At 36.3% G+C, this 12,948-nt stretch overlaps 1 protein-coding gene across 1 annotated transcript in view; it reads right to left on the bottom strand.

Annotated features, from left to right (window-relative positions):
- Positions 1 to 12,948, bottom strand: part of ETFA (electron transfer flavoprotein subunit alpha) — an 85,100-nt gene that overhangs the window by 50,377 nt on the left and 21,775 nt on the right. Inside the window, exons 6-9 of the mRNA XM_065871291.1 lie at positions 12,271 to 12,381; positions 11,526 to 11,627; positions 10,285 to 10,353; positions 4,637 to 4,719 (exon numbers count right to left, since the gene is read on the bottom strand). Of these exons, the coding sequence (XP_065727363.1) occupies positions 4,637 to 4,719; positions 10,285 to 10,353; positions 11,526 to 11,627; positions 12,271 to 12,381 (365 nt within the window). The remainder of the gene's footprint in view (positions 1 to 4,636; positions 4,720 to 10,284; positions 10,354 to 11,525; positions 11,628 to 12,270; positions 12,382 to 12,948) is intronic.

The raw sequence follows: 12,948 nt of genomic DNA, 5'->3' as shown, positions 1-12,948 counted from the left end.
AAATAAAATGACTTCCTTTTTGAAAAAAATTTTTTTCTTTTTATCATTCTGTAAACAATTTGACTATTATACGCCTTGTAGTTTCATTCCTGTTTCCTGTTCTTGGCGTTTGTTGAGCTTCTGAGTTCTGTGGATTTATAGTTTTCATCAAATTTGGACATTCTATGGTCATTATTTCTTACAATAGTTTTCCTGATCCAATTACACATATATTAGGCCTCCTAAAGTTGTCCCATAGCTCACCAAGGCTCTGTCCATTTTTCTCCTGTGTTTTCAAAATTTTCTGTGTTTCATTTTGGACAGTTTTTGCTGCCATATCTTCAACTTCACTAATCTTTATTCTTGTAGTGGCTAATGGCAGGATAAACATTCTTTTCAAGTGCACAAGGTATATTCACCAAGATAGAGCATTTGTTAGGCCATAAAATAAGACTCAATGAATTCTAATACTGAAATATTAAAGAGATGCTCACCAAAATTAAATTTGAAATCAGTAATAGAAAGCTATCTAGGAAAAAAAATCACAAATATATAGAAATTAAACATTCTTAATTTTCTAAATTAGAAAATTTTTTTAACGAATGATGAAAATATATCAAAATTTGTGGGATGCATCTAAAGTACTATTTAGAGGGAAATTTGTATCTTTAATATTTACATTTAAAAACAAACAAAATACAAAATTAATGAAGTAAAGTTCTACCTTAAGAGCAAGGTAAACCCAAAGTAATTAGAAGGAAGAAAATTAAGAGCAAAAATCAATAAAAAGAAAACAATGAAAAAAATTAACAAAGCTAAGAGTTGGTTCATTGGTGTAGCTGCTCTGCAAAACAGTCTGGCAGTTCCTCAAAGGTTAAACATAAAGTTACCATGAAAAGCAATTTCACTCCTCGGTACATATCCAAGAGAAATGAAAACACATGTCCACACAAAAACCTGTACATGAATGTTCCTATCTGCATTATTCATAAGAGCCAAAAAGTACAAGCAGCCCACACACACACAAACCAATCTTACACAGATTTTTCCTTCAGAAAATATAGCAGGAGGGAATATCTTTCAACTCATTTTATGAAGCCAGCATAATGCCAATACCAAAATTAGACAAAGATATTGGGTGGGGGGAAATTACAGATTATTTTGATAAAGACAGGCCTAAAAATCTTTAAAAAAATATTATCAATCAAAACCAGCAATGTATTAAAAGGATAACATATCATGATCAAGTAGGGTTTACCGCAGTAACTCAAGGTGGTTTAACATTCAAAAATCAACCAATGTAATTCACCAAATTAACAGAAAAAAGGAAAAAAAAACATGATCATTTCAACAGATGCAGAGAAATATTTGACAAAATTCAACAACCATTCATGATAACAACTCTCAGCAAATCGGGAACAGAAGGGAAGTTCCTCATCTTGATACCATTAAAATAAATAGGCAAGCCACAGATTGGGAGAAAATATTTGCAAAACATATATGACAAGTAACATATCTGGAATAGATTTTTTTTAAAACTTCTACAACTCAATAACAAAAAGACAAGCAATTCAATAAAAAAGGTGCCATACATCTGAACAAATACTTTGTAAGGAAGACATCTGAGTGGCCAATAACACAACAGTGTTCATCATCACAGATATCAGGAAAATGCAAATTAAAACCACAATAAAGTACACCACTACACAAGCACCTGAACAGCTAAAATACCAAATGTTGGTGAAAATGAGGAGCAAGTAGAACCCAGATACATAGTTGGTGGAAATATAAAACTGTACAACTACTTTGGGAAGAAATGATCCAGAGGGGTGTCAGAGTCCAAGCAAGGTAGGTAGGGTTATCTATATAGGAGGGCTGAATGTTCAGTGCAGGGTGTGGGAGCCTGAGTGGGGCAAGGAGAGCATTTGTGCAGGTTAGCGTATTGGCAGGGTCCAGGTTTTTTACTGCCAATGAAAGGCATTACAAACAGGGAAAGGGAGAGTCAGAATTGACCTTGGACTGGAATTGGTGATGTCACTGTGAACTCATGGTTTTCAATGTAGATAGACTGATAGTGAAATACATATAAATGTTTGTATGTGAATACATATGTGTGTATATCTGCATACATATATACATACCTACACACATTCCCTAGCTTTTTTCACTGAGGGGTCCTGGGAATAGCAACGAGCACAATTAATATCCAGATGTCAGCTTCATACTATTCTTCTCTAAAAGGAGCCAGGATTCCCTGGAGAAAAGACTGATGCCAGGGCTGGGATAGGAAAGGTACAAAAAGCCTGGAACATCTTATTCTTCCCGTAAGTAAGAAAGGCCTCAAAGAATTATGGGAACATGTCAAGAAGATACAGAAGCCACCTTGAAGGGGTACTCACTGGCCAAATGTGGAACAATTTTTACATCAATTAAAATAATAACAACGGATTTTCACCCATTGAATAAAACAGGAACCATAAGTCCTATTATAAAGAAATGAATATTTATTTAACATTCATTTATAAATAAATATAAATAAACTGAAAGTGAGGAGAACTGGAATATTCACATCATTTCAAAGTACCTCCTCACAAAGGGAAAAATAACTTTACAGTGGAGAAGTTTGACAGATATCAAAGCCTTTAATATATTTAAATTCCTTATGAAAAATTTAACCAAATGGTCAAAGTGAAAATCTAATACGACACAATGAAATTGTGTACCATCTGACAGTATGAAATACATCCTTTTGCTATATAGGACATTATTGGGACAACTGGCAAAACCTGAACAAGGTCTGATGATTAGATAGTATTAATGTAAATTGATGTTAATCTCCTAATTTTAAAAGTTGTATTGTGGCTTTACAGGACAATGTCCTACATATTTGGAGATGATGGAGAATCATCTCAGCAACTTACTCTCAAATAGTCCACAAAAATAAAGGCTTTTACTCTGTCCTTGAAAGTTTTCTGTAAACTTGAGATCATCTCAAAAAGGCTTTAAAGCCTTAAAGAAAACCACACACACACACACAAATAAATATGTACACATATATATACATGTCAAACTCTAACTCAGAGTTAATGAATCAGAATCTCAGGGGCTTACATGATTTATGTTAAAGAAAGTCTTCAAAGCCTTTAATGTATTTAAATTCCTTATGAAAAATTTTCAATAATCCTATATTCATGACAGTAATGTTGAAGAAAGCTGACTGTATGACATTTATTTACAATACAGGTAAGGATGCCACTGGTCATTCCCTGTCATTCTGCTATCCTACTTAATAACAAGTGTGTTGTTACTGAAAAGTCAATGTAAATAAAAGTTTGTCTCTCACCATACTTCCTTGTAGAAGTATTATTGATTAGGAAGGTTGTGGGTCTGATCTTTTGTAAATAAATTCAAGCCTAAAGATGATCTATTCATGTAAACTAGCACAAACAAGATTTCTACCAAAAAAATACCTATGTGCTACACCTCATTAAATGCTAGGGAAGGCCTGAGCTTACTTGCTCAATAAATGCTCTCACAGCCTCACTAATGCAGTATCACAAGCAAATAGGTCACATGGTTTTGTGACTTTGTTTATTTAGTAACTATTTTACATTCTGAGATCTTATCTGACTTCAAATAAGCTGAATAACACAAAAAGTATTAACAACCATCAATACATTAGATCTTATAAAAATTAAAAATTTCTGCTCTTCAAAAGAAAGTGAATAAAGAAGCAATAAAAAGACAAAGAACCCAATTTTAAAATGGGCAAAAGACTGAACACTCTTCAAAACAAACTTCAAAAGCAAGACAAATTTTTTGCCTATTTTGAAACTTTGAATGAACCTCTGATGGAACAGGGCACTGAGATATGAGACTTTTTAAAACGGATATGACTTAATATCCTGTTTTGAAATACATTAAAAAAATTTTGAAATACATTAAAAATTTTTGAAATATATAAAAAAATTCATTTTCCTCCATACAATAAAGACTTAAACTGGCTGAGAATTGTATTCACTGCAAACCTGAATCATCTAAGAAATGTGAACAATCATTAGATATTGTTAGCGATTCAACTTTGAAACCAAAGTATTCCTTTTGTAAGTTTTGGATAGTTTTAACTGAATAGTCTAGTATCACTTACCCATATGGATAAGAATTTTCTGAATTTCATGCAACTAGACATAATACAGAAATAAACTAGGTGTTCAGGAAGATATAAGACCCCAGTTGTCACTCACAGCTCCCAATTTTGAGATTCTGTGTTCATTAATATAGATTCATCAGTTTTACTGATAGATTTTTATAATATATAGGCTTTATGGTAAATAAATGTTAACGTGAACTTGTAAAATCCATTTAATAATAAAACGCTGCTTCTATCAATTTTATATTTAGTGTTGTGACATAAATTTGACAAACTATTCCACTGCTTTAAAAAATGTGAAAAACAATGCTGGATTTAAGAACTGCTCTGTGTTTTACTGAGGCCAAGAAATCCACAGACCTGTGAGAAGGACACATTCACCATGGTAATGGCTAACTGCTTAGGTACATTGAATAGGGCACCAATCACAGGTATGATTGTTCCACAAATATATACAGTTCTTATCCCCATAGAATTCTGCATGGCATATTTTATTGCGATACTTACCGGTGCTACTATTTTTCCTGTCTGTCCAACTTGCAAGTCATTGGGAACAAAGCCAGCATCAACAGCAGCACGAGACGCACCAACTAAGGAAAAAATATTTGTCATTTTTTTAAGCTCTATTATTCAACTAGTTGGAATATTCACTGATAACAGTAAAAAAAAAAAAGATTGATATAGTACATACATAAAACATACATTATAACCTGTTTGGGACGTCATTATATAATGCTCCTTTACACCGTAACTTCACAGCTTTTAAAGAAAGGTATTATAATATCTTTACCCCTAGGACCAGATAAAGAAAAGAGTTACATACAACACAAGATAAAGGCTTAACCAGTATTTTCTATCTAAAAATAAAAATGAGAATTTAACTAGCCTTCTATCCTCATTCAGCAGGAGTCAAAAGGGGCCCTGTACTTGGAGAAAAGGTACCCCACTCCCAGCAGGGGTCAACAATGAGCCTCAGGTCCTCTTCATCTCCATCTAGAGAGGACAAAAAGGGGGAGCCCTAGTGAATACTCCTCACTACCTCTTAACACTCACAGATTCACCTCCACTACCTATCATGAGTCAGTCAGGACTGATCACATTCTGCCCTTCACTTACATTAGTCACTGCAACAAGCCCCAGACTCAAAGGTTATCCTTCATAACCCATACACTGATCCCCACAATGCCCTTCAGCTCCCCAATCTGCACCCTTCTCCCACTGCTCCCCAATTCCTGAAACCTTACACTATGATTTCTGGAATTCACAGCTTGATACCAGCAAACCACAAGTCTCTGTATCTTCTACCTATCTGTCTAAATGTTCCCTGAGGACAAGGATTCCCCTGCAGCCCTCTCCAGCAGATGTCGCTTTGTCTGCCACCATCTTCATACCACTGGGCCTAGAGGTGGTACACCAGGCCTTCATGCCACTCTCAGAAAGTTTCCCCTCCTCCCTCCTTAAAACCCTTCAGCTTCGAATCTCATGTCATCAGATCATGTCACCCATATATTGCTGTGTCATCTATCAACCAGCAGGTCAATCCCCTTCATTCCTCAATGATTTTTAGCTTCTGGGTCTTTGTCACTTTCTCCAATACTAGTCTTAATTCTTGAAGACTTTGACACCCTGGCTTCTCAGTTCCTTGAGCAACTCTCCTCCAGTCATCTTGTCCTTCACTCTGCCCATGGTCAAATCCCCAACCAGCCCATTAGCAACCTCCCTCAATAATCTTGATTTCCAAAGTCTCTCTGTGACCTCCCCTTTCTAGCTGACTATTTTTAGTACCCTACTCCAACAACCCTCTGACCACACTGGGATCCACAATTCTATTCATTGTCCCTCTCTCCCCTCATGTTCTCTCTTCTTTCTTTACCCAGCTTAATTTCTATGATCAGTGACTCTAATCACTCCTTTGCATATGTCTTTAATTTCTTTGCCCTCCTCTTATACCATCACACTCAAGTGGAAATCCTCCATCTCTGGTTACTGATTAAGCAATCTTTCCACCTTTTCCATACCTGTCCTACTATAGTTCTGCATGGCTGGAGAAAAACACCAATACTCAGCCATGTTAACTGGGTTTTACTTTAAATAAATAGGCCTTAATTCTCTCCATCTTTCTTAAACTATCGATATAATTTCATATCTTTCCTTCTCTCTTCAAACTTCCAATACTCTTTAAGATTCTGCCTATTTCACTGAAAAAGTTGAAACAATCAGAAGAGAATTTCCACGTGCCCCAACTAACACATTCACCCATCAACCTGCAGCTGTGTTCATATTCTCTCTCATCTACTCAAGAACATCCCTCCAGTAACTCTCCTGTCTATCTCGTGTATGATTAATCTCTCCCTCTTAACTGAAGCATTCCTATCAGCATGTAAGTATGCTATTATTTGTCCAATCTTTGAAAAGTCCCTCTGTTCGTCCCACTCCCCCTCTAGCTACTGGCTATTTCTCTGCTCTCCCATATAGTTAAAAGCCTCTAAAGAGTTGTTTGCATTCACTGTCTCCAATGCCAGGCCTCCCATTCTATTTCTAAAAACTTTTTTATTAAGATATAACACACATACAGAAAAGCACACAAATCACAAATGTGCTACTGCTCAATGGCTGATCATAAGTGAATACAACCAGGTAACTACTACCTAGGACCATTCTTTTAAACCCACTCCAATCAGGTTTTCGCCCCCACTACCCACCACCCCCATTACTAAAACTGCTCAAAGTCACGAATGACTTCTAAGTGTCTGAATCAATTAGTCACCTTTCAGTCCTCACCTTCCTTGACCTTCCGTCCTTGCAGCATTTGACATAGGTCATCACTCTTTCCCTTACTGAAACACTTCATTTGGATTCCAAAACATCATACTCTCTATCCTGATTTTCCTGCCTTACTTACCCATTCCTTTTGGTCTTCGTTCTCCCCTTCTCCCCTACCTCTTAATCTTGCAGAGTCTAAGGCTTAGTCCTGGGACCTCTTCTATATCTACACTCAGTTAGTTCCCTTGGTGAGTTCATCTGGTCTCATGGCTTCAAATGCCAAATAAACGCAACTGATTTCCAAATTTCTATCTCCAGCCCAAACTTCTGAACTCCACATTCCTATACCGATTGCTTAATTGACATCTCTATTAGGATGTCTATTATTAGACATCTCAAAACTTAGTACAGTCATTCCTCAGTATCCACAGGGGACTGGTTTCAGGAACCCCGCCCCACAAGGGTACTGAAATCCAAGGATGCTCAAATCCCTTATGTACAATAAAATGGCATATATTTGCATATAACCTACGTATACAGGCATACCTCAGAGATATCGCTGGTTCGGTTCCAAACCACCACAGTAAAGCAAGTTACATGGATTTTTTTGCATATAAAGGTTATGTTTATACTATACTGTAGTCTATTAAATGTACAATAGCATTATGTCTAACAAAATAATGTACGTACCTTAATTTACAAATACTTTATTGCTAAAAAATGTTAATCATCATCTGAGCCTTCAGCAAGTCACAGTCTTTTTGCAATAGTAACATCAAAGGTCACTGATCACATATCATAACAAATATAACAGTAATGAAAAGGTTTGAAATATTGCGAGAATTACCAAAATGTGACACAAGAGACATTAAGTGATCAAATGCTGTTGGGAAAATGGCACCAATAGGCTTGCTCAAAGCAGGGTTGCCACAAACCTTCAATTTGTAAAAAATGTAATATCTGCGAAGTGCAATGCCTATACTTTAAATCATCTCTAAATTACTTATAATACTGAATAATGTAAATGCTATGTAAATAATTATAAATACAATGTAAATGTTATATAAACAGCTACCAGTGCAAGGCAAATTCATATTGTTTTTGGAACTTTCTGGAATTTCTTCCCCCCCGAATATTTTTTTTTTTTTTTGCGGTACGTGGGCCTCTCACTGTTGTGGCCTCTCCCATTGTGGAGCACAGGCTCTGGACGCGCAGGCTCAGCGGCCATGGCTCACGGGCCCAGCCGCTCCGCGGCATGTGGGATCCTCCCGAACCAGAGCACGAACCCATGTCCCCTGCATCGGCAGGCGGACTCTTAACCACTGCGCCACCAGGGAAGCCCCCGCCCTGAATATTTTTGATCCATGGTTGGCTGAATCCATGGATGCAGAACCTGCACATATGGTGGCCTGAATGCATGCCCAAAACTGAACTGCTGGTCTATCCTTGGAAACTGTGCCACCTGGGGTATTCCCCATCTCAGCTAATGGCAACTCCATCCTACCAGCTGCCAGATAAAAACTTTTCCTCATAATCTATATTCAGTCTATCAGGAAATCCCAATGGTTCTACCTTCAAATATATATCCCAAAACTCTTTCTCCCCACATCTACAGCTACTAACCTGGTCCAAACCATGAGCATCTCTCACTGAATGACTGAAACAGTCTTCTAATTGATCTCCCTGTTACTGGACTTATCACCCTATAGTCTATTCTCAAAACTGTAGCCAGACTGATGCTTTTAATATGTGTCAGATCATGCAACTCTTTTGCTCAATCGTTCCCCATTTTACTCAGAGAAAACCAATCTCCTTACGAAGGCCTACAAGCCCTATGTGATCTGGTCTATTACTTCCAATCTTATCTCTTACCACTCTCCCTTTCTGCACTTTTCATTCCAGCCACACTGGCCTGCTTGTTATTCATCATGGAGGCCAGACACCTTCCTGCCTTAGCAAAAAGCCCTTTGCACTTTACTGGTCCCTCTACCTGAAACACTCTCTCTCAGATTTCCTCATGGCTTGCTTCCTTACCTTCTTCAAACCTTTATTCGGATGTCTCCTCATTAAGGCATACTCTGACCAGCTTATTTAAACCTGCAATCCTCCCCCTCCAATCCTCCTCCTTCTCCTTTTCCTGTTCTATTATCTTCATAGCATTTACTACCCTCTAACACACTATATTATTTACTAATTTATTGTGCTTACTGTCTGTAGTAGGCAGAAAAATGGCCTCTCCAAAGATATAGTCACTTTCTAATACCCAGAACCTGTGAATATTACCTGTATGACAGCAGATAGGATAAAAAATTAAGGATCTTGGGAGAAGGCACTTATCCTGAATTATCTAGGTAGGTTCTAAATGTCATCACAGTATCCTTGTAAGAAGGACACAGAAGGAGATATGAAACAGATACAGAGAGAAGAAAGTAATATGAGGACAGAGGCAGAAACTGGAGTGATGCGGCCATAAGCCCAGGGATGCCAAGGCAGCCTCTGGTAACTGGAAACAAACAGATTCACCCCCAGAGGGAGTGTGGCTCTGCCAACACCTTGATGTCAACACACCTGTGGCCTCTAGAGCTGTGAGAGAATAATTTCGCTTATTTTGTTCATTGCTTTTGCTTAGCTCCTAAAATAGTCCCTGCCAAATGGCGGACACTTGATAAATATTTGTTCAGTGAATGAATGAATGAATGAAATATCCTCAGTCAAATACCACCATCTGATTATAAAGAGTCGATATCCTGTCTTTATTCAGACAAAACCATAACTGTTTCTATGGGTACACATATTAGGTAATATAAAAGCACAGGAAAAGCTTAGAAAGTTATACACAAAACTCTCAAAAGGGGGAGAACAAAACAGATATTTTTATAAAAAGAAGAACATATTCATGTAATGGTTGTATAATTAAAAACTAAAATATTTTTAGTTTTCTGATTTTTCAAAACACATCATTCCATCCTCAATATACTTTTAATAACAAGATGTCTCTTCCCTATAAATTTAAAAAATAATGTTAAATGTTAGTTTCTACTTGTATGAGAGATTTATGTTAGACCACCAATAAAGGGAAAAATAAGGCATTCCTGAATCTGAAGTAGGCGATGAAGCTGACATTTAATTTTTTTTTAATGGAAAAAACTACTAAAATGGGGCAAATGTTAAGTGTGTCATATAAATAATAAAAAAGAACATAGACAACCTCTCTTCACTGAACACTACACCATGTACTTGAAGACAAGAAAAACTGTTTCAGAGAGAAAAGCTGAAAACCAGAGAAAGCAAAAAATCTGCAGCTTTGAATGACTTATATACAAAAGAAATAATGAAGAAAAAATATTTCCAACGAAATGGGAACATTTTTCTACTAAGGAAAGTAACTTTACCTGCAGCATGTAGTTGATCTGCCAAATCGTACAACAATTTAAAGTTCTCTCCACTCTTCAAACCCCGACCTCATTTAAAAAGATGAAAAAAAAAATTGAGCAAATATAAACTCCATTCCATAAAAATTTTGAACTTCGTATACATGAGTGAATCTTCATATTACACAACTGCCATCTCCTCTATAAAGCCTTTCCTGAGTTCTCCCATGATACTCCTGTACTTCTCCTATAAAGCATTCAACACTACTGTAATTAACTAATTGGTTAACTAATGGTATAATCAGTCTTTAAAATCAGTCTTCCCCACTAGAAGAAAAACTCTTTCAATACAAGATCCTTACCTATCTTGGTCACTGCTATATTTAGCAATACTTAGCTGAACAACTGAAAGAAGTTATTATTTTCATGGAAGTCATTCCACTAGACTTTCAACCCCTTAACAGCAAGAACAATCTGCCTTTTCCTCTGTTTCTTCAGCACTTTGCAATGGGCCTGGCAGAGAACATATACCCTATAAACATTTCTTAAAAAAATAAGTGAATAAACTAGTCAGATATACCTTTTTTGAAATATTAAATTATTTCCTCTCAATGCTACTTGCAATAGGAGGCTGTACGGAAGCTTAATTATTTCATTTGATGTTTAGTTTGGGAAGATTTTTAAATCACAGCAGTTATTTTTTTAAAAGCCAGCAGGCTATAAAATGTGGGCCTTTTTGTTTGTTTCTTGGTCTTTTTTTTTTTAAGTAAGAAACATGACATACAAAAAGAAGCAAGTCTTGTGCAATATTAACAGCTTTGATACTAAATGTGAAAAAACTTTCAATGAGTTATCCATAGAGACCTGGACTGCACTGGAGGTCTTTCAAAGAAGAGTGAAGGGTGGGAATCACACAACACAGCCCTGAGATTCCAACCAGTTCTTTCTGTGATTTCAGAAGTCAACCATACTCTTCTGAATAACACAGAAGTCAGTCAAAAAGACAAAGCTATGGAGTTGAGAGATTTGTACCATGCTCCCCCTGGTGCCAATGACATAGATTTGCAACAGAAAGTCCAAACTGTGTATTAAACTCATGATTTCATTTTCCTAATCTGTAAAATGGGACTAATATTCGCAACTTACCTACTTCTTACATTTGAAAAAACACCTGTGCTCCTCTAAAATGAGTACTAATAAAAGCAAAGTATTTTAAGTTTACATCATTTTTTAAAATTAATAAATTACAATATTCCACTTACCACCAGATACCACCACTTTGGCACCTGTTAGCTCTGGTCGATCGCTTTTTGTTAATTTCTGGTCAAGCCATTCTGATATCCCCACTGGGGAAGCACTTGACGCTGCATATATTGATACATATAACAAAACACAGAGCATGAATTCAAGTTCTACAGTAAAAAATAAGTTTTTAAGAGAAATACACAAAGAATTCCAGGAAATTTAACTTTGTTAGTTACTGTGAATTTTTTATGCCACTAATTTCATTCTCTCTGATTTTATGAAAGACAACTAGATTCCAGCCTTCACCTCATTAGCTCATTGAGAAGTCATTTAACTCTCTGAGTCTAGCTATAAAACTGGAATAAGCCTCTCTCTATGGGGTTCAACAAGATACTGCATATGTTAAAGTATAACACCTTCCATAAGTTTACTATTATTACATTATTCCATTATATTGAATCTCTATTATAACAGGCAACAGTGAGAGGGGAGTAAAAAATCTTTACATCAACATAACGGATTAATCTTAATGCACCCCCCTCTCTCCTACCCTTTTGATGTACACCAAAGCAAATATCTGAGGACCAAAAATGATATAAATATTTCTTATTTTTGTATAAACTTGGGAATAATATTTAGATTGAGCTCTCAAACACTCTGCATTAGAAATTTAACTAGAAGCCTTCTCTTATTCTAATATAATCTCTGCGCTAAAAACTAAAAAACTGAAATAAATACAAACAAATTTAAAGGAACACTCACCCTTTTCTGAGCTGGCACTACCTCCACTTGTTGCTGCAGCTTCAAAAGATGTTCCTCGGACAGAAAACACCTTCACTTTCTCATCACACTTCACTGTACATAAAGCATTTCCTGTAATAAACATTTATTTTTAAGAAACCACCAAGAAAGGCAAAAAACCTCCCAAACATTCATTTGAGGTTCAGAATTTACTTCACAAAGAGAAGTAAGAACTGTAGACCAGTTACTTGTTTTCTGCCTTTACTAAGTATAGGATAAAGGACTACACACTGAAGAAACATATCAGTGGCTCTCTGTATAACCTTGGATGTCTTTAAAAATAGAACAAGTGCTGACCTGCGTGGAAGAAACAAACTGGAAAAGGCAGTCACACTAATCAGGTACACTCTTCCTAAAAGGAATATAAACAAAAGCTTCCTTCTCCAAAAACAACATAATCAGTAACTCAACAACATGAGCTGCAACAACTTAATAAGAACGAAGCTACTATGCCTTGCTAAGGGAGGAAAATAAGTGAAAACATGATCAGGCATAAAGGACAGGAAGTGTGATGCATCAAGACTTTTAAAGGATTTGAAACATTTCTTATGGATCAGCAATCACGTTAAGAGTGACCTAAACTATGACCAAATATTTTCCTTTAAACACTACTAACGATGAAAGATCTGATTTGAGAAT

This window comes from Phocoena phocoena, chromosome 2, assembly GCF_963924675.1.
Source record: "Phocoena phocoena chromosome 2, mPhoPho1.1, whole genome shotgun sequence".
NCBI lineage: Eukaryota > Metazoa > Chordata > Mammalia > Artiodactyla > Phocoenidae > Phocoena > Phocoena phocoena.
Note: the sequence above shows the minus strand (reverse complement) of the source record. Positions and strands in the feature narration are given on the sequence as shown.